Genomic DNA, 23900 nt, shown 5'->3' on the forward strand with positions numbered 1-23900 from the left:
TGGCTAACGTTAGTTCTATGCTACACTGGAAAAAGCCTTCTGTTGAACCAAGTAAAAAAAACATGGGTAATGGTTCACATCTATATTACATAACTTGAGCCAATGACAAATATATAGCTTGCCTCAAACAATATTTCCTATGTTCATAAAAACAAAATAATACAACTTGGCACCAAGTATAATTCTATTCTTTGAATGAAGTTAATACATTTAAATCGTATGTTAAATCCTAAACAAAAAAATATTGATTCACTCCAACAATTGGTTCTCATTTAAGAAATATCTATCAGAAATAATTTGGTTTATCCAATCAAAAAGATTACAATTTAATCAAACAATTGTTTCTCATTATTGTCATCATCATCATTTTTTCCCGCTCGGCTCTCGCCGCTTCATGGCCTTGAGGCGCTTCTGTCTGGATTCAACATCACATCGCGACATCAGTCAGGGTTAGGTGCTTTGCCAAAGACACCTCGATACACTGCTGTGTGTGTGTGTGTGTGTGTGTGTGTGTGTGTGTGTGTGTGTGTGTGTGTGTGTGTGTGTGTGTGTGTGTGTGTGTGTGTGTGTGTGTGTGTGTGTGTGTGTGTGTGTGTGTGTGTGTGTGTGTGTGTGTGTGCGTGTGTGTGTCTGTGCGTGTGTGTGTGTTTCTATTCTATTCTATACAGTGTTACCCTTTAGGTTTCATTTGATAAAAACGACAGTGTTACCCCCTATGTTTTTTTCCCATGATGACTGATGAAAAACAACAGTGTTACCCCTTATATTTTATTTGACAAGGACAATTATTTATTTTTTTCCAATATGTTTTTTTTCATGACGACCAATAAAATACGACAGTGTTACCCCTTATATTTTATTTGACAAAGACAACAGTGTTTCCCCTAATGTTTTTTTTCATGACGACCAATAAAAAACAAGTGTTAACCCCATATGTTTTTATTCATGACGACCAATAAAAAAAGAACAGTGTTACCCCTTATGTTTTTTTTCATGACGACCAATAAAAAACATCAGTGTTGCCCCTTATGGTTTTTTTCATGACGACCAATAAAAAACGACAGTGTTACCCCTTATGTTTTTTTTCATGACGACCAATAAAAAACATCAGTGTTACCCCTTATGTTTTTTTTCATGACAACCAATAAAAAACGACAGTGTCACCCCTCATGTTTCATTTGGTAAAAACAACAGTGTTACCCCCTATGTTTTATTCGATACATTTCGACAGTGTTACCCCTTATGGGTTTTTCATGACGACAGATAAAAAACGACAGTGTTACCCTTTACGTTTCATTTGATAAAAACAACAGTGTTACCCCTTATGTTATTTTCCCATTATGACTGATGAAAAACAACAGTTTTACCCTTATATTTTTTTTCATGACGACCAATAAAAAACCACAGTGTTATCCCTTACGTTTTTTTTCATGGCGACCAATAAAAAACAACAGTGTTACCCCTTTTGTTTTTTTTCATGACGACCAATAAAAAACATCAGTGTTACCCCTTATGTTTTTTTTCATGACGACCCATAAAAAAACGACAGTGTCACCCCTCATGTTTCATTTGGTAAAAACAACAGTGTTACCCCCTATGTTTTATTCGATACATTTCGACAGTGTTACCCCTTATGGATTTTTCATGACGACAGATAAAAAACGACAGTGTTACCCTTTACGTTTCATTTGATAAAAACAACAGTGTTATTATGTTATTTTTCCATTATGACTGATGAAAAACAACAGTTTTACCCCTTATATTTTTTTTCATGGCGACCAATAAAATACGACTGTGTTACCCCTTATATTTTATTTGACAAAGACAACAGTGTTTCCCCTAATGTTTTTTTTCATGACGACCAATAAAAAACATCAGTGTTACCCCTTATGTTTTTTTTCATGACAACCAATAAAAAACGACAGTGTCACCCCTCATGTTTCATTTGGTAAAAACAACAGTGTTACCCCCTATGTTTTATTCGATACATTTCGACAGTGTTACCCCTTATGGGTTTTTCATGACGACAGATAAAAAACGACAGTGTTACCCTTTACGTTTCATTTGATAAAAACAACAGTGTTACCCCTTATGTTATTTTCCCATTATGACTGATGAAAAACAACAGTTTTACCCTTATATTTTTTTTCATGACGACCAATAAAAAACCACAGTGTTATCCCTTACGTTTTTTTTTCATGGCGACCAATAAAAAACAACAGTGTTACCCCTTTTGTTTTTTTTCATGACGACCAATAAAAAACATCAGTGTTACCCCTTATGTTTTTTTTCATGACGACCAATAAAAAACGACAGTGTCACCCCTCATGTTTCATTTGGTAAAAACAACAGTGTTACCCCCTATGTTTTATTCGATACATTTCGACAGTGTTACCCCTTATGGGTTTTTCATGACGACAGATAAAAAACGACAGTGTTACCCTTTACGTTTCATTTGATAAAAACGACAGTGTTATTATGTTATTTTTCCATTATGACTGATGAAAAACAACAGTTTTACCCCTTATATTTTTTTTCATGGCGACCAATAAAATACGACTGTGTTACCCCTTATATTTTATTTGACAAAGACAACAGTGTTTCCCCTAATGTTTTTTTTCATGACGACCAATAAAAAACAAGTGTTAACCCCATATGTTTTTATTCATGACGACCAATAAAAAAACAACAGTGTTACCCCTGATGTTTTTTTTCATGACGACCAATAAAAAACATCAGTGTTACCCCTTATGGTTTTTTTCATGACTACCAATAAAAAACGACAGTGTTGCCCCTTATGTTTTTTTTTAAGACGACCAATAAAAAACGACAGTGTCACCCCTCATGTTTCATTTGGTAAAAACAACAGTGTTACCCCCTATGTTTTATTCGATACATTTCGACAGTGTTACCCCTTATGGGTTTTTCATGACGACAGATAAAAAACGACAGTGTTACCCTTTACGTTTCATTTGATAAAAACGACAGTGTTATTATGTTATTTTCCCATTATGACTGATGAAAAACAACAGTTTTACCCCTTATATTTTTTTTCATGGCGACCAATAAAATACGACTGTGTTATCCCTTATATTTTATTTGACAAAGACAACAGTGTTTCCCCTTATGTTTTTTTTCATGACGACCAATAAAAAACAAGTGTTAACCCCATATGTTATTTTCCCATTATGACTGATGAAAAACAACAGTTTTACCCCTTATATTTTTTTTCATGACGACCAATAAAAAACCACAGTGTTACCCCTTACGTTTTTTTTCATGGCGACCAATAAAAAACACAAGTGTTACCCCTTATGTTTTTTTTCATGACGACCAATAAAAAACAACAGTGTTACCCCTTACGTTTTTTTTCATGGCGACCAATAAAAAACATCAGTGTTACCCCTTATGTTTTTTTTTCATGACGACCAATAAAAAACGACAGTGTCACCCCTCATGTTTCATTTGGTAAAAACAACAGTGTTACCCCCTATGTTTTATTCGATACATTTCGACAGTGTTACCCCTTATGGGTTTTTCATGACGACAGATAAAAAACGACAGTGTTACCCTTTACGTTTCATTTGATAAAAACAACAGTGTTACCCCTTATGTTATTTTCCCATTATGACTGATGAAAAACAACAGTTTTACCCCTTATATTTTTTTTTCATGACGACCAATAAAAAACAACAGTGTTACCCCTTATGTTTTTTTTCATGGCGACCAATAAAACACAACAGTGGTACCCCTGTCAACGTTTTTGCTGGGATCCGAACCTGAGCTGTTTAGAGTGTTACCCTCCGAACTTATCAATGCACCATCAAGACACTGAATAAAGTCATCACAAAGGTTATACTTGACTTTATAATTCACATGAAATAGAGATATGAGTCTTCCAACAGAAGACAACAACCGGACTTGAACCCCGGTCTCCAGGGGGTTAGCTCACAGCTCTCTCCACTTCCCACTGAGATATGTAAGTTAATTATGTCTGAGATTATATATGACAGTACAATAGACATGATAGCATTTCGTTTAAAATTAAAGACAATGCGTTTTCCACAGAAATTGAGCCGCGGTCGCCAGTGGGTTAGGCAGAGTGCACTCCACTGCGCCACTGAGGCGATGACAATACACAATAATCAATCATCAATAAAGAGGATATACATGACATTACAATGTATGTGTGTATTTCTATTATTTCCCTCATGGTTTTTTTCATGACGACCAATAAAATACGACAGTGTTACCCCTTATGTTTTATTTGACAAAGACAACAGTGTTACCCCTTGTGTTTTTTTTCATGACGACCAATAAAAAACAACAGTGTTACCCCTTATGTTTTTTTCATGACGACCAATAAAAAACAACAGTGTTACCCCTTATGTGTTTTTCATGACGACCAATAAAAAACAACAGTTACCCCTCATGTTTTTTCCATGTTGACCAATAAAAAACAACAGTTGTACCCCTGTCGACGTTTTTGCGGGGATCCGAACCTGAGCTGTTTAGAGTATTAACCTCCGAACCTATCAATGCACCATGAAGACACCAAAAAAAACTCAACACAATGGTAATACTTGACTTTATAATTTGCATGAAATAGAGATAAGAGTCTTCCAACAGAGGACATCAACCAGACTTGAACCCCGGTCTCCAGGAGGTTAGCTCACAGCCCTCTCCACTTCCCACTGAGATTTATAAATTAAATATGTCTGTGGTTATATATTATTTTTATTTTTTTATTTGGGTTATTTGGGTTGGGTTCGAGTTGGAGGGCTCAGGCCAAGAATGTCAAGCATCTCCACCACCGGATTTGTAGCAACGTTAAAGGCAATTGCTACCAGCCCACTCCAGCACCGAGTTTCGGCTTTGCCCAGTGTACCCAGGTGTTGGCGGAGTGTCAGGGAAGCTGTTGAGGAACACATCGAGTGCAGGCTTGAAGGTAGTCAAGGTTGTGAGGGACTTGATGTTAGGAGGGACCACGTTGTACAGAGCTGATGCACGAGAGGCGAAGGAGTTGAATCTCAGGGTGTTGATGCTGCTGTGCTTAGAGTTGCCCAGTGGTCTAATACAGGTAGTACCGTGTCTGGAGGTTTCCCGGAAGATGAGATTGACGTTATTTGGGAGGATGTCATGTTCAATCTTCCAGACAAGGATGATGGTGTATCTTTCCCTCCGTCGCTGCAGGGAGTACAGCGAGAGGCGTCGGAGGCGATCCCAGTAGCTGAGATCACGAAGGCCCTGTGTCTTGGCAGTGAAAGATCTTTGGACTGCTTCGATTTGAATGATGTCGCGCTGCAGGTGGGGCGACCAGAGCGGGCAGCAGTATTCGAGATGCGAGCGGACAAAGGATTTGTAAAGGAGCATCATCGTGCTAACATCCCTGGTGATAAAGGTCCGCAAGATCCAGCCAGCCATGCTGTTGGCCTTAGTTGCTTTCGTGGCGATGTGAGTTCGCCAGGTGAGGTTGGTGTCGATATAGACACCCAGGTCTTTGACGTCGTCAGACCCTTGGAGTGGCTGGCCTGATGGTAGGGTATACGGCAGTTTCAGGTCCAAGATTTTGCCGTGATGGAGAAGCTGGAACTTTTCTTGATTTAGTTCCATGTTGTTGATATCGGCCCACTCGACAACTGAAAGGAGGTCCTCTTGGAGAAGAAGTCTGTCGACATGAGAGGATATATCTTTGTGGAGCTTTGAGTCGTCTGCAAACACTTTGATTTTACTGTGTTTGACAGCGCCAAAGATATCGTTGATGTATATGAGGAATAGTAAGGGACCAAGAACTGTACCCTGAGGAACTCCGCTGACGACGTCAATGATGGATGACATGACTCCGTCAACTGTGACGTACTGTTTCCTGCCCGTCAGGAAGCTAGCAATCCAGTTGTAGAGCTTACCCTGGATACCGAAAGATTTCAGCTTTTTCAGCAGGATTTTGTGGTCCACTTTGTCAAAAGCCTTGCTGAAGTCGAGGTACATCACGTCTGCATTTTTATCAGCGCAAAGATCGCACATGATATCTTCTGTGTGGTGGAGTAGTTGCGTGAGGCAGTTCTTACCCTTCTGGAACCCGTGCTGATTAGGGTTAATGAGGTTGTTCGTCTCAATGAAGCTGACCATCTTTTTGCGGGCGATGCGCTCAAAAAGTTTGATCAGGTGTGAGGTAAGAGAGACCGGTCTATAGTTTGCTGCTATAGCCTTGCTACCTTTTTTGAATATAGGCGCAATACTCTGTGTCCGGAACACGCCTGCAACATCTGCAGTGTCGAGGGATCGTCTCCAGAGGTGGAGGATGGGGAGGGATAGTGCATCTTTGCACTCGTGGAGAAGAACAGCAGGGAACTTGTCCGGGCCCGGGGCTGAGTGCATCCCGATATCTTTGATTGCCTCCAGCACATCATCTTGAGTTAGAGTAATGTCTGTCAAAGACTCGTCCGTCTGCTGATGTAGCTTGATGTTGTTAGCTTCCACATTGTTTGGGTTGCTAAAAGCTCGTTTGTACTGTTGTTGGAGGATGTCGCCCATTCGGGCTGGATCGGATTCAAGCTTGTTGTCGCCATCAACGAGGGGACCAACAGAAGATCTGAAATTAGCCGATTTCTTAGCAAAGGTAAAGAAGGCTTTAGGGTTCTTTTTTATCTTGCTAATAGCTGCTTCTTCCTGGAGAAGGCGCTCCCTCTTGATGTTATCCTTCAGAAGAAGTTCGATGGTTGCGCGTTCTTTGTTGAGCTGCTCGAGCCTAGTGTTGTTCCTTGGAGTTCTAGAACAATATTTTATACATAACAATATATATGCAATAGACATGATAGCATTACGGTTCAAATTAAAGATATTGTGTTTTCCACAGAAATTGAGCCGCGGTCGCCAGTGGGTTAGGCAGAGTGCACTCCACTGCACCACTGAGGCGATGACAATACACAATAATCAATCATCAATAAATAGGATATACATGACATTAAAATGTATGTGTGTATTTCTATTATTTCCCTTATGTTTTTTTCATGACAACCAATAAAAAACGACAGTGTTACCCCTTATGTTTTTTTTCATGACGACCGATAAAAAACGACAGTGTTACCCCTTGTGTTCCATTTGATTAAAACGACAGTGTTACCCCTTGTGTTTTTTTTCATGACGACCAAAGAAAAACAACAGTGTTACCCCCTATGTTTTATTTGATAAATATCAACAGTGTTACCCCTTTTGTTTTTTTCATGACGACCAATAAAAAACAACAGTGTTACCCCTTTTGTTTTTTTTCATGACGACCAATAAAAAACAACAGTGTCATAGATCGCTAACTAGCAGAGAGTTATAAGCACTTTCCACCCTTTTCAGTGGAGGAATTGGACTCCCCAAGCAATGTTATACTTTAAAGGAGCAAGTAAGTTACATATTAATTTAGTCTTTCGGCCTGTAGCATATAAACAAAATGAAGCAACTGTCCCATATTTCTAACTGCATTTGAAGTAGACATTGAGACACAGAAAATGGACGCTATAGGACAGTGATCATGATTTGTCTCAATATCAGTATAACAACAATGGGTCAAATAGCAATGGCTGGTGGAATGGCCATGAAGTAGGTCTGTGTATGCAGTGTAAGCTTGTCCAGGCCCTGCAAGTCAGGATGTAGGCTATGAATCTGAATGAAAAGCAGGTAAATAGGTAGTGGCCATCCCCAAAATGCACCAGAATACAGGAAATCAAATCTATTAAATTCAAAAAAATATATGGGGGGAGGGAGAAAACCTCAGACCCCCTGTCTGTTACTGGGCCCCCCAACATGTTTGATCGCCGCAAAGGCGATGAAGAATAAGAAGGGGGCGTTCCAGTCTGCGTAAACGGGAACCCCCACCACACGAGAACGCCCATTTGCGTCTGCAGTGGGATGATATTGCCTACAGCAACATTACATTCAGGGGAGTCTGTCCTGTGTCCGTCCTCTTGTCCTCTTGTTTGTGTGTGTGTGTGTGTGTGTGTGTGTGTGTGTGTGTGTGTGTGTGTGTGTGTGTGTGTGTGTGTGTGTGTGTGTGTGTGTGTGTGTGTGTGTGTGTGTGTGTCTGCACTTCATAAACATGAACGGGCATCAGTGAGTCGCCTTGGTTTGAATTTGAATGGAACGACTCTGAGTGGTCGTTAGATACGTGTCGGTAAGGAGCAGGTTGGGGTCAAATCAAAACTACTGCAAGACTTTAAGGCCCCTGGCCCCATGTCTCGTTTTGTTTCTGTTAGTCTCTGCGTGCAGACTTCAGAGTGGTGTGGGATAAACAAGTCCAAACTTTATACAGCAAACAAACCTTGTTCTACCACCTAGTTTTAGCCTTACTCATACACAATAACCGAACCGTGCTTAACTGTATAGCTTCCTCCCTGTGTTTTTAGAGCTGAATCATCCTGAACACGTGTTTTCATAGAAACTGTCCAAGGAAAAACCCACTTAACCTAGACTTGGTAGCCCCGCCTATTCTGCCGGCGATTTGAGTTTCCCCTGCAGAAGGGTCTGGAGAAGAGCAATACATGCTTTTCCCCTTGGCGCGCTATTGGCTGGTTTAACACAACGACGACAGGGAAGCAGACGGCAAGCAGCCAATCGTGTACAGAGTCAGTTGAACTAGGGACATCGATCACGCCTCTTGTGCTGAGGAAAATGACAGCAGGTTCCCCAGACGTTGGTCTGGGGAAGCAAGCTATTCAAGCTCAATCTATGATTGAGGTTGGTCTGGCAATGTGGTGGCATTAATAATAACAACTTATCTAATTCACTTCAACTAGCTATAAGCAAAGAGGAATCGGAGAGTCCAGGTCAAGTATAGATGGAGAGTTTATTGCCACCCGCAAACGAGAGACAACAAAGCCGAATGGTATTCGCGAATACACACTGCTGAATGAATCCCGGACAGCTCCTTATATCCCCAATCCTTTACACAATACAAAGTTGGACTTTCATCAAATATTGATGTGCATAGAATGTTTTTCTGGGTCATACTGTGTGGATGTCAGCATATTCTCATGTCTTCTGGATCCCAATGTGACCTTAGAACATATATTATCCTTATACAAACAGAGATGATGCACACGTGTGAATGTAAGCATTGTCTTCAGAGAGTACATCAAATGGGAGTAGACTGGACCCTCTCACTGGTGCCACATGGCCCATCAGATGGGAATGGACTGGACTCACTCACTGGTGCCACATGGCACATAACATCTAGGCTAAAGGTGATCAGCTGTTTTCCACTATTAAAGTATCTATATGATATGTAGGCCTAATAATAATCATAGTTTAACATAAAATGTAAGGTTAATTTGTACCACAGCAACAGCCAGGCTACACTAAACCCAGACCCCCACTGAGTCTCATCGCAGACCAGGGAGCCGCTCAGAGGCACTCAGCCTCCTTCTCTGTTCCCAACCGGGATTCCTTCTCCGCAAAAGACTCAAGGATCACCTGTTCAGAGTTCACCTAGACTCGTCCTAGCCAACACGTCTCACCCCTCCTGCTTCTTGTATGTTGTCCTGGCACTTAATGCACGCACTTACGTATGTTGCACTTAGTTATAGTACTACGTTGTGTAGCATCTTATCCTGGCTGTCTTTGTTGCATACAGGGAATGGGTTAACCTAGAGATTGTTAGTGCTTTGCACACACTTACCCTTACTGTACAGACGGCGATATATATTGTTTCTCCTTCCTATGACAATGTACTCAATGTAAAAGGCTTTAGATAAAAGCGTCTGCTAAATTCCCTAAATGTGACCCCGACACGCGTTCATGATGAAGCGCGTTGTTCAGTTTCTTCACTGGTTAGTGAGGAGCGTTTGCATTCGTTCGATGATCCGCCCAGAGTCTCCGGCGGTCTCCCCCCCCCCCCCCCCCAGCGCGGTCCCTGGTCGCCGGTCAGCCCGGTGGGTTGTCAGGGTACAGACCGACCAACACACACTGGCCTGGTTGAACATTAACACCAAGGAGTGGAAACCAGTGGCCTTGAATTTGTCGTCACTACTCAGGAATGTATTCCTAGTTTCTAGTGTTTTGTGTTTTGTGTGTGTGTGTGTGTGTGTGTGTGTGTGTGTGTGTGTGTGTGTGTGTGTGTGTGTGTGTGTGTGTGTGTGTGTGTGTTTTATGGCCGTAAGGGCCGCTTATTAACCATCCAGTTCCTTCTTCCTGGAGCAAATCAAATGCTCTTCTGCAGACCGAGGGGGCGTGGCTAAGGGCAAGCAGTTGGAGGCGGGACACGGTTGTTTTTGGTTATTGCTCATAAAGATAACCCCAGGGCTGGCGTGCTTTAACTGCCGTTCCTTATCAAAAGATGTCCAACCCTTGGCAGAAATACAGAGCAGTGTTTGTGATCTGCGGCCAAAATGTGCGTCACTACACAACCGATCAAGCCTACCAACGTCTGGCTTATGTATTGGTTTATTCTTAAGACGTTCAAAGCATTAAGAACAAACAAACTAGCTTACTAACTAACCACAGCAGGATAACCATGTCTGATGTGTGCGTTGGTTTATTCCAGAGACGTTCAAAGCATTTAGAAGAAACTAACTATCTAACTAACTAACCACACCAGATTAACCATGTCTGGTGTATTGGTTTTCTCCAGAGAATTAACTAACTAACTCCTCTGTTTCCATCGTGTCTAACATAGCCTTCGGTGGCCAGAGAAGTGTTGACTGAGGGTGTTTGTCCGTACAGTGAACTGTATGTCGCCGGTCCTCCACCTCACAGACTATACCTACATGTTCCCATGTTGAGCACTATTGATCTCTAGTGCTGACAGGAACCCTCTGAAACAAACAAGAGACATCAGGCCGCTTCAGAAGGCCCCAGACCATGATGGAGAACTGCCTTAAGTCTGCGGCCTAACGTGTGTGTTTTCATCATGAATTAAACAACATTTAAAAAAAAATACATACACACACATACACGAACACGCACACACAAAAACACACACACACACACACACACAGAAAGATGTACAGATACATCCATAAACCCAAATACCCCTGTCACCGAAAGACAACAATGCATATAAATATCCCACACACCCACACACACACACACACACACACACACACACACACACACACACACACACACACACACACACACACACACACACACACACACACGCGCGCACACGCACACACACACCCCCCTGCCCTAGGTAAACACTATTATCAATAGAGGGCTGGGTAGTGGCTGCTGTTGCCAGTTACCCTGTCACATGACCACAGAGTTCCACATCAAAATGAGCCTGTCAAAGAGACCCACATCAAAATGATCCTGCCACATGACCCCAGGGTGTTATCATTAGGGGCAGAACTGATGCATGATTCAAGGGGCCACCATAGTGAATTGTGGGCAGTAAATGTCCGGATATCAACGCCCGACACTTCTTTGGTAAAAGCTGTGACTGTTCAGATGTGACACAGCAGTACTTGTGTTTGTGTTACTAAATAACCAGCATAGTCACTGTGGATCATTACATAATATAAAACCCGTCATGGAAAGAAAGACTGTTGTAAACGGAAAAGGCAATAGAGGTGAACCCTCTTGTTTGTCTAGAAGATAACATCAGGAAAGTAGGCAAGGAATGTGATTTATGACTTTATGATTAATGTTTTACCGAAAGTATGTTACAATTAGTGTATGGTTTCCATTGGAATCTGTGTGTATCGCTACCTTAGAACGATGCCTTTACCTCTACATGGGGAGGGGTCATAGTAATAATAAATAATAATAAATAAGTAATAATAATCATAATCGCTTTCTTACTTGTGAGCTATGACCTATGGTTTCGCAGAGTAAATAACGAGTATCCTCCGACCTTGAGATTTTGTTGAATTCACGTGCAATGAATGAATGAATATCTGCCCTAAAAAGGCTGAATGATAATTATGTCAACTCCTTTGCCTTTCTAAGATCAGTTTTAAGTAATAGGTTTTCCTGCAGGAAAAGGTGTTTATCGCTGACTTGTGCCTTCTCACAGACGTTTGAAGTGCGAGTGAGTTGCTTGCTAATTGATAGGAGGCATCAGGCCATCAAGAAGGTGCAGAGGAGGGTTTGTAGGGCGCGCTAATCTCCAGGGACCTCCAGACGTGTGAGACCAGCCCCCCCATGCTGCAGAGGTCTGCTAGGGCCCAGACATTGACTCAATTCATTATTAAGTTTGTCTGGAGGTCCTCATACTTTTTCTTTGGAAATAGAGATAGGATAGCTCAGACATGCATAACATCCACCTCCCCCTAATCAGACCCCGATCAGACTAAAGGTCAACTATGTCCTTTCAATTTTGGCTGTTCTAAAGTCACAGATATCTAATGATCTGCGTGTGGTCTGTGTGTTATTATAAACCCACAAATAAACCCTGAGAACAATAGTGTTCTCTGACAATCACATCCATTCATTTGGACCAGGGGGGGGGCGTCTCAGACGAGGAGGATGTAGCCCAAGTGCGTTAGCCGTGCCCAGACGTGACCATGCCCCCCCTGCATGTTCCTAACACGTCACGTCAGCAGAGAAGGAAGAAGGAAGAATCCGTGGAATTCCCACTAATCCAAATTAATGATTACATGACGTGTCAGCACAAATTAAAGGGCTGGGTTTGAACAGTGATTTGCGCGTCAGTTCATAATTGCATAACATCCAAGGTGTAAAATGGACCACTTCAGTATTACAATTTCTCCCAATGACCAGACATATGTTGTATATTTTGTTGATTTGTGTACTAACAGTATCTGTAGTTTTTCCAACAATGTTCCAACCCAGAGAAATTCGAGGTTTTATTCAAGGTAACGCATTTGGTCACTTTTATAGAATGATTGGCCTGACCGCGGATAACAGCAATGGACTAGCCAACGATAGGATAGCCAACGACGGGCTAGCCAACAGCTTACTTCACCACATAACATCAGCGACCGCTGTTTCGATTTAGAGAGTCCCAGCAGCTCATTTTCCCCGGCCGTGGTGGTGAAGACCACTCCGATGATTCTACGCTACGTGGCGCATCAAACTACGTCCTCTGTTATTGTTTTGATCGAGAGACCCCTAGCGGCAGAAAGGACACGTTGTACCCTTAATGTAAGATGAAGGAGAAAAGTTACTCTTATGAACATCTTGTGCTCCAGTCTACATGTGACAATTCAGTCTGACGTTTTATTGGCGTCATCAAGGTTTTAGAGACAATAACTCACTTATTCAACTGAATGTGTGTGTGTGTGTCTGTAAGAACAGACCGTCAACTTTATTTTATTATGTGTTGAAGGGGGTTTAGTGTATTTGGATTTGCACACACACACACACACACACACACACACACACACACACACACACACACACACACACACACACACACACACACACACACACACACACACACACACACACACACACACACACGCACACACACACACACACACCCAGCCCTTCCCCCTAACAGCCTCATTTGCATATGGTGATCTAAAAGGCAGTTGGCAGAGGTACTCAGGTGAATCCAAACAATAGACTTATGCACACACACACACACACACACACACACACACACACACACACACACACACACACACACACACACACACACACTTAGGCCAATGCAAAATAGTACTCAGCCAACCCAACCAAACTCAAAGCACACACCTACTCACAAAAACACTCCCACTTCCACCAAACACACGTACACACACACACACGCACACACCTGTCCCTCATTTACCGCACTGTTTGGAGAAGGAGCAGGAGAGCGAGAGAGAGAACGAGAGGAGCAGTGTCGAGGACAAGAGTCAGTCACTGAAGGAGAGGAGTGAGCCAAGAACGGTTGTCGCCTTTGAACCTTGATACCTTGATACCTTGATACCTTGATACCTTGATACCTTGTCACCTCGGACCGCCGTAGAGGACCAGATCACCTGGACCCCAGAACCACCCTCCTCTTCACAGGTAAGCCGAGAGTTATGCGCACCTGGGGTCAATCCAACGCTAGGGGATCAGTTGTTTTCAAGATGGACCCCAAAAACAAGAGCCATGCAAATGTGCAAAAACGCTTTGACCTCTTTAGGTGCACTGTCGTTCTTATGGAACTACATGTCATCGATACATTATTAATGCAACCACTTCGGTTGAATGGGTCAACATAAACAAGCTGCGAGAAGGGACATGGAGGATTTGATCTCTTCTTGCATTAAAAAAAATATGACATATCGTTTCCTTCGAAAGCCTGTTGAAGTGCATTGTCTGAGGAGGACTGCAGTCTTCTAGAGATCAAAGTGTGAGGGGACTAATTATCGTGTTCGGACGACCCCCCTATGTCTCCGACAGCAGCGGGACGTTCATTCGGTGTGCAGCTGTGGCCATGTGCAGGCTCACTGTAAGGCTCCCACTCACCACCCTCTTCTCAAATAGCAGGAAGATCAGGTTACATTGGCTTCACAAAGGGGAAACAGGTAGGGCAGCTTGGCGCCTTACAGTTGACCTGGATATGGTGGCTTGTGATCTCCCCTCCTTCTCCCAACGAAGACTAAACAGGCCCCGGCTGGGAGCACGGCCGGCTCGACTAGAGCTCCCTGTTTTTGAACACACAAAAGTGTGGTGTAGCGAGGCGTGGAGGTGGGTCTGCGAGTAGTGGGCGGAGCGGGGTGGTGTGGTGGTGGTGGTGGTGGTGGGGCATGAGGTCATGGAGATAACAGCAGAGACACCCATGACCCTAAAACAAGGTTGTGGGGTCCAAAGCCCCCGTGCCTTGGGGGGAAGGATCCAGTGAGTAAATGAGTGACCGGGTCCATCGGCTCTGATGAAAGGAGCGGGAAGTGAGCGCTCAGAGGAAGGCCATTAGCTCCACAAACACTCTCTTTACTGTGTCTGGCTGCATTGCCTGCTGGCCAGGACACAGCAGCTCTCACCCTCCAGCCGTTTCCACGGCAGGTCAACGGGGCCTCATTATATTAATACTCCAGCTCGTCGTTGGTAAAGTTGAAAGCCCTCTTCTTCTTGTTCTCTGTACCAATCCCAGCCATGACCGTAGTACTAGACTAGTGCTACAAGCTTGCCATTATTAACAAATATCATTGGTCAACAGTCTCTGTTAACGTTAAAAGTAAGGCGTTCTATCATTCTCGTGCACATTCTGTGCAGAAACAGACATAACCTGCCGATTGGCGATTGCCGATCGAAAAATCTGATTGACAGAACAGTTAGGATCAGATAGGAGGTCAAAGATAAGTTAGGAAACAGCCAACAGGTGAGGGACTGCTTCTGTAATAGGAAGTTAGGATCTTTCCTATCTTTGAGTCCCTAACTTAAGTTAGGAGGGGCAGTTGGGATTCTTTTGTGTAATGAGGACCCTGAACACCAAACAGAGAGGACCACGGATCGTTTACTGTCTCTATTTACTCAACGGCTCCACGCCTTTACACAGTGAACACAAGATGCATGTCGTTAAAGGTCCAATATGATACCACCAGGTGTAAGTGTGATTAGTCGTTGCAAGCCGTTTTGCAAATTCGCCTCTTCCTGTTTTAGTGGGCGTGTCCACCTAGATGTAGGACGGATAGATGGGCAATGTTTGCTACGGTCCATTGGGTCGCTGGACTGATCTATCCAGCACACATCTAGGTGATGTCCACTTGTGATGTCACTAAAACACAGGAAAAGGCACATTTTCAAAAAACGGCTTGTGCTGGCTGATCACACTCACACCTAGTGACACAATGGGGGACCTTTAAGGAATGGGCGGGGCTTACGGCCGCATGCTCTAGGAGGCTCACCGGTGTACTGCCGGTGTTGGGAGATCGAACACAAATAATAATAATAATAATAATACATTTAATTTAGAGGCGCCTTTCAAGACACCCAAGGTCACCTTACAGAGCATATAGTCATCATAAATCGTTTAAAAAAAAAAAAAAATTGTGGAAAAAATAAATAAATAAATAAACATAATAAATAAAAAAATAAAAAAAATAAAAAAATAAAAAAATAAAACAAAAACAAGACAAAACAAGAACACAGAACCCTTCCGTCCGAGTCACCCAGCACCCTAACCACTACACCTGAGACAAAGCCTGGAGTCGCCATAGACTGTCGACGTTTAGGCTGAAGGGAGAGGCGGTTCTTTTTTAAACCAAGCGTCAGCATTCGAAACAATGCATCACCCAGAGCACCAGGAAACGTCCATGTGACCTTAAAAGGTCATTGGCACCTTGGGGGCCCCAGCTGTTTCTGGGGCCGTGTCAGACAGCTCCTGCTGGATCGTCCCGAGGCCCCTGGGCGGAGGCGGAGCCGTCCGTTAGAGGAGGGCCCCCTGGTTTGGGTGGAGTTTCAAATTCTGCCTGGAGCGGCGTTCAGACACACACACACACACACACACACACACACACACACACACACACACACACACACACACACACACACACCACACACACACACACACACTCACACACACACACACATAGACACACACACACATAGACACACAGACAGACAGACAGACAGACAGACAGACAGACAGACAGACAGACAGACAGACAGACAGACAGACAGACAGACAGACAGAGAGAGAGAAAGAGAGATACAGCGATATTGGGCAGCATATGCCATGTGTGTGTGAGTGTGTGTGTGTGTGCATGCGCAGGAATACCGAGGGCAGCTGGGCAATGGGGGGGGGGGGGGGGGGGGAAGAGGACAGCAGGTACTTTGTCCACCTTTGGGGGCGCAGAGACCAACCGGCCACCTGTCCAGGAGCAGATATTAAAAAGAGATCAAACATTTGTTGAAATGTTGTCCACACATCAACCAGTGAAAGCCACGCATTGATGAGGACCAGAGGGTCGTAACGCCAGGTCGACCCCCTCGTCAAGTCAGTGTGCACGCGGGACGGCGTCACGCGGCCCGCTCTCCGACCAATCACAGCGCAGCATGCGGGGAGGACTCTGCGGCTGATGTATAATTATTCCCAACAAAGCCTCCTGTGTCCTCTGAAGGCAACTCCTCCACAAACAATCCCTCAACAGCTGATGATGGGGTGGCGGGGACAGGACGGGAGGGGGTGGTGGGGGGGGACAGTCGCCATGGTTACAGGAGCTGGGTGATCCCGGTTGGTCGATGGAGGCGCTGGATAAACTTCCTGTGTGTGTTTGGGTTATTGGATCCAACCCCTAATGTTTGCAGTGCCATGGCGAGGGCCTGATTATATGGTGGCATAAGATACGCTTCAGACCGCAACCCCGGAGCCGTTTAATGGTTCATCCTGAGCAAACAGAGAACGACTCTTTTGTAACATCAGAAACACTGTACCTGAAGCAACGCATGCTAATGGTTTGGTGGTGTATGTCTGTCTTTTATACGTTCATTCCTGTGGATTTTATTGTTTGATTTTTACGGTGCTTTGCTCACCACCTCAAGAGAACAGCAAACACATATTTAGCAAGTGCCCTGACTGAGAACTTGAACTAGCCCCATTGTAGTTTAACCTTAACTGTTCAATTCTGACCTTTTTTCTGCCGCTGTGTGGAGCAGCGTTGAGACGTACTAGGTCTAGGAAGTCTCACAGTAGCCTAATGAGCTAAACACAGAACCAGTGTGTGTGTGTGTGTGTGTGTGTGTGTGTGTGTGTGTGAGTGGCCGCAGATGACGGTCACACAGGTAACCAGGTGTTAATGTGCACAGGGCCCACAACAAAGAGAGTGTTTTGCATGCAAAGTCACCTCTGCAGGTCAGAGCGTACCAGACCAGTAAAACTGATTCAGGTAGACGGCAGTGTTCCCAGGACAACGAAACACCTCCCTGTTGACACCTGGAGGCAGACAAAGGGTCTGGAACCCAACGTTCTTTCTCTGGGGGGGGGAGGGGTTTAGGGTTTCAATCATGCGATCTGAAGTTCAAGGCGCCATCTTGATTCTTCCTGACCAAGTGGGGTGAACACAAAGAAAACACAATCTTAATCGGCCTCGCCAGGAGTCAATGAGGTGACCCACATTACCTGAACACCCGCCCCCCTTTCCTTCTATTGGCTGAGAGTACGGAGCCGAGACGGGCTGTCACGCTAACAACGATAACCTGTTGTCTCCACTCGCACGTGAAGTCATTTTAATGACGCATCTTAAGCCTTCAGGGGGAACGGAAGGCCTCACGGCTCCGGAACGTTCTGCAGCCCAGATCATGAATCATTCATGGATTCATGACTTATAGCACAGCATGGTTCCTTGGCCTGCTCTGCATGGTGAATTAAATAAAGAGAGGAGGAGGGCCATAGTGCAGGGGTAGAGAGACTTTGAGCTTGTTGAAAGGTGTCCAGACGGGACCTGAATCCTGTCGGCATGACGGGATTACTGCACGGGTCGCAAGCCTCTCGCCAGGAAGTTCATAATTTGCAGCGTGGATAACTAATCTCCATTCTTTCCATCTGCAGACCCCACCACCACCACCACCACCACCACCACCACCACCAGCGCCTGGGAGAGAGAGAGAGAGAGAGAGAGAGAGAGAGAGAGAGAGAGAGAGAGAGAGAGAGAGAGAGAGAGAGAGAGAGAGAGAGAGAGAGAGAGAGAGAGAGAGAGAGAGAGAGAGAGAGAGGCAAGGGAGAGAGCGCGCCATCCCGCCAGCAGAGGGATCCAACGTCCACCGCCTCCGAGCCATGGACCAGCCACAGCAGGTGTGGAGCACCCAGCTGGAACCGGGCCCCGGCGAGGTGGGCCCCAGCGGGGGGGCCCCCGGCGAGGGCGACGGCGACAGCCGCGCCTCGGTGTGCAGCCAGCCCGAGTGCTCCATCTGCTTCAACACCTACGACAACGTGTTCAAGACCCCCAAGCTGCTGGACTGCACCCACACCTTCTGCCTGGAGTGCCTCTCCCGCCTCATGGCCGTGACGGGCACCCCTGACCAGGACCAGGGCGCCGGGGGCGGGGCCGACGGGAGCGCCGTCCCCGCCCCCGGGCAGCTCTCGTGCCCCTTCTGCCGCCAGCACACCACGCTGTCGGAGCTGGGGCCCCCGGCGCTGGCCACCAGCAGGGAGGTGCTGTGCAAGCTGCCGCGCCACCAGCAGCACGAGGAGCCCGTGTGGCTGGAGGGCGAGAAGCTGTGCTACAAGAGCCCGGACCCGGACGCCGGCAGCGCCCAGAGCGCCGGCCGCGCCCCCTCCTCCTCCTTCTGCATCTGCATCGACATCGGCGCCAACAAGGCGGCCGAGGCGGCGGCGGCGCCGGGCCAGCGGCGCCGGAGCCCGGGGGTGTTTGAGCGCCTGACCGACTGGAAGCGGCTGCTGGTGTTCGTGCTGCTGACGCTGGTGCTGGTGGTGGTGGTGCTGTGGCCCCTGCAGTGCATCCTAACCACCGGCAACATGCACTGCAAGACCAACAAGCACGTAGACGGCAACACCCCCAGCCCCACCCCCACCCCCCCGGCCCTGGCCCTCAGCTCCTTCGGCTACACGACCGCCGCGTCCCACCGCTGAGGCACCGGGGGTCGGGGGTCGGACGACCGGCGAGGGCTCTCGACGCGGTGAGAAGCTACGCACATGCAGTGCAACGGATGTGGCCATGATTCATCTCAATGGAGGCCCATCGAGTGATGTCACCATGGGAAGGTAGGACAGGGACACAGGGAGGGAGAGCCACATGGGACAGAGTGTCAGAACGCAGTGCTGGATCACACGCGCTGGGCGGACAAAGAATGTATTTATGTGCCAGGTACCTGCACTTAAATTCACTGTGAATGAATGGACGAATGGCGAATGTTTTTCCCTCTACCACACGTGGAGCCTATTTCTATGTGACAGGTCACGGACAGAAACGGAGCAGACTGAACTACCGTCTTGTCAGAGGCAGTTTACACAACACCAACTAAAGTTGACCGTTGATTTCAGAATTTGAACCACAAACCTAATGACTGTGTACAAGCCAAATTTGTAACAAATGTGAACTAACAAAAGGAATATTTTTCAGAATTTCTACATACTTTTTCCTTCCCATTTCTAAAACAAAAAATCAATCTTGTACTTGGGTGACAATCGGAAATTAAAAAGTGTATATATTGTGTATATTTGATTTGTGATTTTGTATTTGATACCTGAATTGTCATAATAAAACAAACCAACAAGTGAGAAAGTATGAGTACACTTAAATCACCAACGCCATCCTAACGATGTGATTATAATCACAGCGTTAGGATGACGTTGGTCGTTGCTCTGTCGACTTTATGGCCGCAGTTTATGACTTGTCTGCTCTGTGTGTTTTGGCAAGAGGCCAAGCCTTCCTTGATCCTAATCAAAGGTTTGTCTTCCCGTCAGATCCTGTAAATGGTTTGTGGGGTTTCTCCACTGGTTAAACTGTGACAAAGGGCTGATAAGGATATAATTACATTTCCTGAAGAACTGAAATTCGGGAAGAAGTGTTCAGACATAATAAAAAGTCTATTTCCTCCTACTCCTTCTCGAAATTCGCCTCAAAAAGCTGTAAAAAAGGGTAGTTCGGAAATTCTTTTATTTTAAAGATATTTTTTTATTCATTTAATTTTGTAAAATATTGTTATTTGGAAAACAATGCTGTAGGCCTACACCTTTTTTAGTTTTAGTATTTTTTCTGCTAGTTTAAGTTTGTATGTTTGAGTTGAGATAGAAACATTTTAAAATGATCAGTAATCTGTGTGCATTTCCCTTGATAACCAAGCAAGTAGACTCATGACACCATTTGTTTATCATATCGCAATCGCAAATCGCAATATTGTCCACGATAATCGCAATATGACTTTTTCACCAAATCATGCAGCACTACTTACAAGTAACAAAAGTAGATTATTTCATGATTCACCTTTGATTTAAAAGCCTCCGTCATAACGGTGATGGTATTTATGATAAATTACTGAAGCTCAGGTGGTCCACCTTCCCAATTAAAGCTGTAGTTGTTTCAATATAGATTTTTCTTAAATGGGACCAGTTTGTTCTGTTCTGACAGATCCACACAAAAGACCATAACAGAACCTCACAGAAAACGATTTAATAATGACCATTTAGCTCATGTTTTCAGCCTATCCAGAGCCGGCAAACTGAATTCAGAGAGAAGACTTTGGGGTCAGGCACCTTTCTCAAGGATGCCTACAGCTAGCCTGCAGATGTTGGGGTTCGAACGTTTACACTCAGAACCTTTCGGTTTAGAGTTAAACACTCTGACCAGAACTAGACTCTCCTGCCCCCTGAACCTGAATAGCACAAGGAGTCTGCTAACAGAGAAAGAGGTAATGTTTAGACATAACATTTCCTTAAAGATTTATTTTTCATTTATCGTCATCATCACATCAGCATTCGTTGCCCGTACGAAGAAGAAGGCTTTGGTGCCGGAAGGAGGGCGCCAGGACCGGGCTGGGAGTGGAAGCTACACCCCCCCGAACACAACCTCTCACATTGTGGGCCTCATTCACCTGGCAGCCATCTTGGTTCCATCTTGAACGTGAACGCCCATTGGCTAGCGTTTAGAGCCAAGATGGCAGCTAGCTGAATAAGACCCATCGCAACTAATTAGATTAACGACTAAATAATAACAACCATAATTAAAATATTAACAATACAAAAAAGATAAAATATCATATTCAAGTAAATTTAAGAACGAGTGAGATTGTTAAAGTTGACCCCCAGGTTCACTGGTTTAACTTCACAAAGTCAGAAAAGAACAATAATGGCTCACATCATAGAAAACGCATGAATGGATAAAACACTTAACAAAAGTAAAAATTTAAAATACGAGAAGAGAAATACAACACTGGTGGTATATATCTATACCTATATATATATAGATATATATATCTTTAGTGCACATCCAAAGCAGCCCTCTGGTCTTACCCAGAAGGCAAGCCTCGTGCGAGAGCTACAGCAGTTTCAGACCGATTCTTCAAGTATCAAAGTGTCAATGTTTAACCACATTAAGGTTTTACAACATCAATGTTTTACCAAATACATGTGTCAATGTTTCAACGTCTCCAACATAACGTGTTTTTGACCCACGTATGCAGAGTGAAAGACGAAATACAAAAACATTCCTGGCGACACCCGCAGCAAGTGAGACCTTATTGAGAGGATTATTCAGACCATGGAAGGACGGTTCAAGTGTGTGTGTGTGTGTGTGTGTGTGTGTGTGTGTGTGTGTGTGTGTGTGTGTGTGGAGGGGGGGGGGGACGTTGGATGGGGGGGGGGGGGTTAACCAGCACTGTACACATCAACATTTAATTTGAGAAAAGCAATCCATAAAAAAGTGCCCAAGTTCCAGTGATAAAGGTTTTTTTTGATCCTCACAAACACAATCTTTCCATTACAAGATTCACTCTGACGACAGGAGCATAACACATCTGTGACATCACACATCAGCTCACCCGTTCCTGCTACGACAACCCTGAACGGCCGTCTGACAAGTGCCCTCCGGCCGTAGCAGACGGAGCAGCTGAACCGGCGGCCTCTATGCATTTCCTGATTGAGCTTCAGCAAGAGGAAAAACCATCGCATGAATTGAGGCTAAAGCATAAAAGAGTGAGACCCTGTGTCCTGACAAGACAAAGTGTCCTGACAAGACTCAAGTGTCTTAACAGGACACTGTGTCCTGTCAGGGCAGTGTGTCCTGACAAGACTCAAGTGTGCCATGTCCTCCCACCTCCTTAAAAAAAAAAAAACGCCATTTTGTGACCTTTTCAGAACCTTGTTCAACAACGTCAAAGCGCTGTTTTGACGTCCGTTTACGTTGCATTCCAGATGCTAAAAATAGTCTATAGTCTGTCGTGAGTCTGTTTGCGGACGAAACAATCACATTCCGGATTTGGCCCGCCCGTCATCGGTAGGCACGGATTACTGGCGTCTTGTAAATTACTTTTCAGAAGAAAATCCATTCTTTTAATCCGGAACGGACGCAGCCATCTGTCCCGTGTGGTCCGCTTAAAGACTCTCCCCTCTCTGGCCATGACAAAGGGGATGATGATGAAAAAGATGATGATAACGACGAGGATGAAGTTGATGATGGTGATGTAGTCTGCTTGTGGTCACCACGGCGACAGATGTCTAACCCTGGCTGAGCGTGAGGTCGCAGGGTTCAAATGATTTGGGGAACCTCGTGGTCATCTTTCAATGTCCATTTTCCCGCCTTTTCCTCCGCGAGTCCATCGGCGTGCTGGAAAGCGTCCACAGCGCTGGGATAATAATAAATACATTCCCATCCTCCGCAGGCTAGAAAGTCTTCTGCTATTCCAATAACTACGCTACAGGCGATTCCTGATGTTCAAGAGCAAAGTAAATCACAGCAGGGAGTGGAAACAAGGGGAGCGAAACAAAGAGAAAAACGGATGAATTCATAGACAAGCTTGTGCTTTGAGTTCGGTGGGAGAACCCCTGAATGTATGTCCATTGACGCAGTAGCGGGAAAACGATCAACTGTTGTGCACAACTGCATTGGCACAGGAATCCAACCCCCCAGTCATCCTTCTCACGGATGTCCATCGCACGCAAAGCACCCTAAACCAAACACCAAGACAACTGAATGGAGGAGTGGTCGTTTGGCCTCACAGAACTAGGGACCGGGCGATGCCTAGCCTAGCCTAGCATAGTGCGTCGCATAGTGCACTATGCTGTCAACAGCTTGTCATTCACATCGTCCCAGCTGGAGGCAACGAAAGGAAGGTCAAAGTCGAGAGAATGAAAAAAAACTGAGGAAGATAAAGAGAGGGAGAGAAGGAGAGGGGGAGAGGAGAGGCAAGGAAGGAGAGAAGGAGAGGGGAAGGAGAGAGATGAGAGAGGGAGTGGAGAGAGGGAGGAATGGAGCAGAGATGGAGATAGGGAGTGGGGAAGGAGAGAGGGAGAGGTAAGAGGAAAGAGGAAGAGGGAGGGAAGGAGAGAGGGAGAGGAGAGAGGGAGAGGGAAGAGGAAG

General features: G+C 45.0%; 1 protein-coding gene across 1 annotated transcript; it reads left to right on the forward strand.

The window, feature by feature from the left end:
• Nucleotides 1-18201: 18201 nt before the first annotated feature.
• On the forward strand, nucleotides 18202-21975 carry LOC130388330 (RING finger protein 223). Its single transcript, XM_056597826.1, has 2 exons — nucleotides 18202-18226; nucleotides 18444-21975. Exons 1-2 carry the CDS (start codon nucleotides 18202-18204, stop codon nucleotides 19454-19456), a joined length of 1038 nt encoding a protein of 345 aa, XP_056453801.1. The 3' UTR covers nucleotides 19457-21975.
• The last annotated feature ends 1925 nt before the right edge of the window (nucleotides 21976-23900 follow it).

Source organism: Gadus chalcogrammus, chromosome 1 (assembly GCF_026213295.1).
Source record: "Gadus chalcogrammus isolate NIFS_2021 chromosome 1, NIFS_Gcha_1.0, whole genome shotgun sequence".
Lineage (NCBI taxonomy): Eukaryota > Metazoa > Chordata > Actinopteri > Gadiformes > Gadidae > Gadus > Gadus chalcogrammus.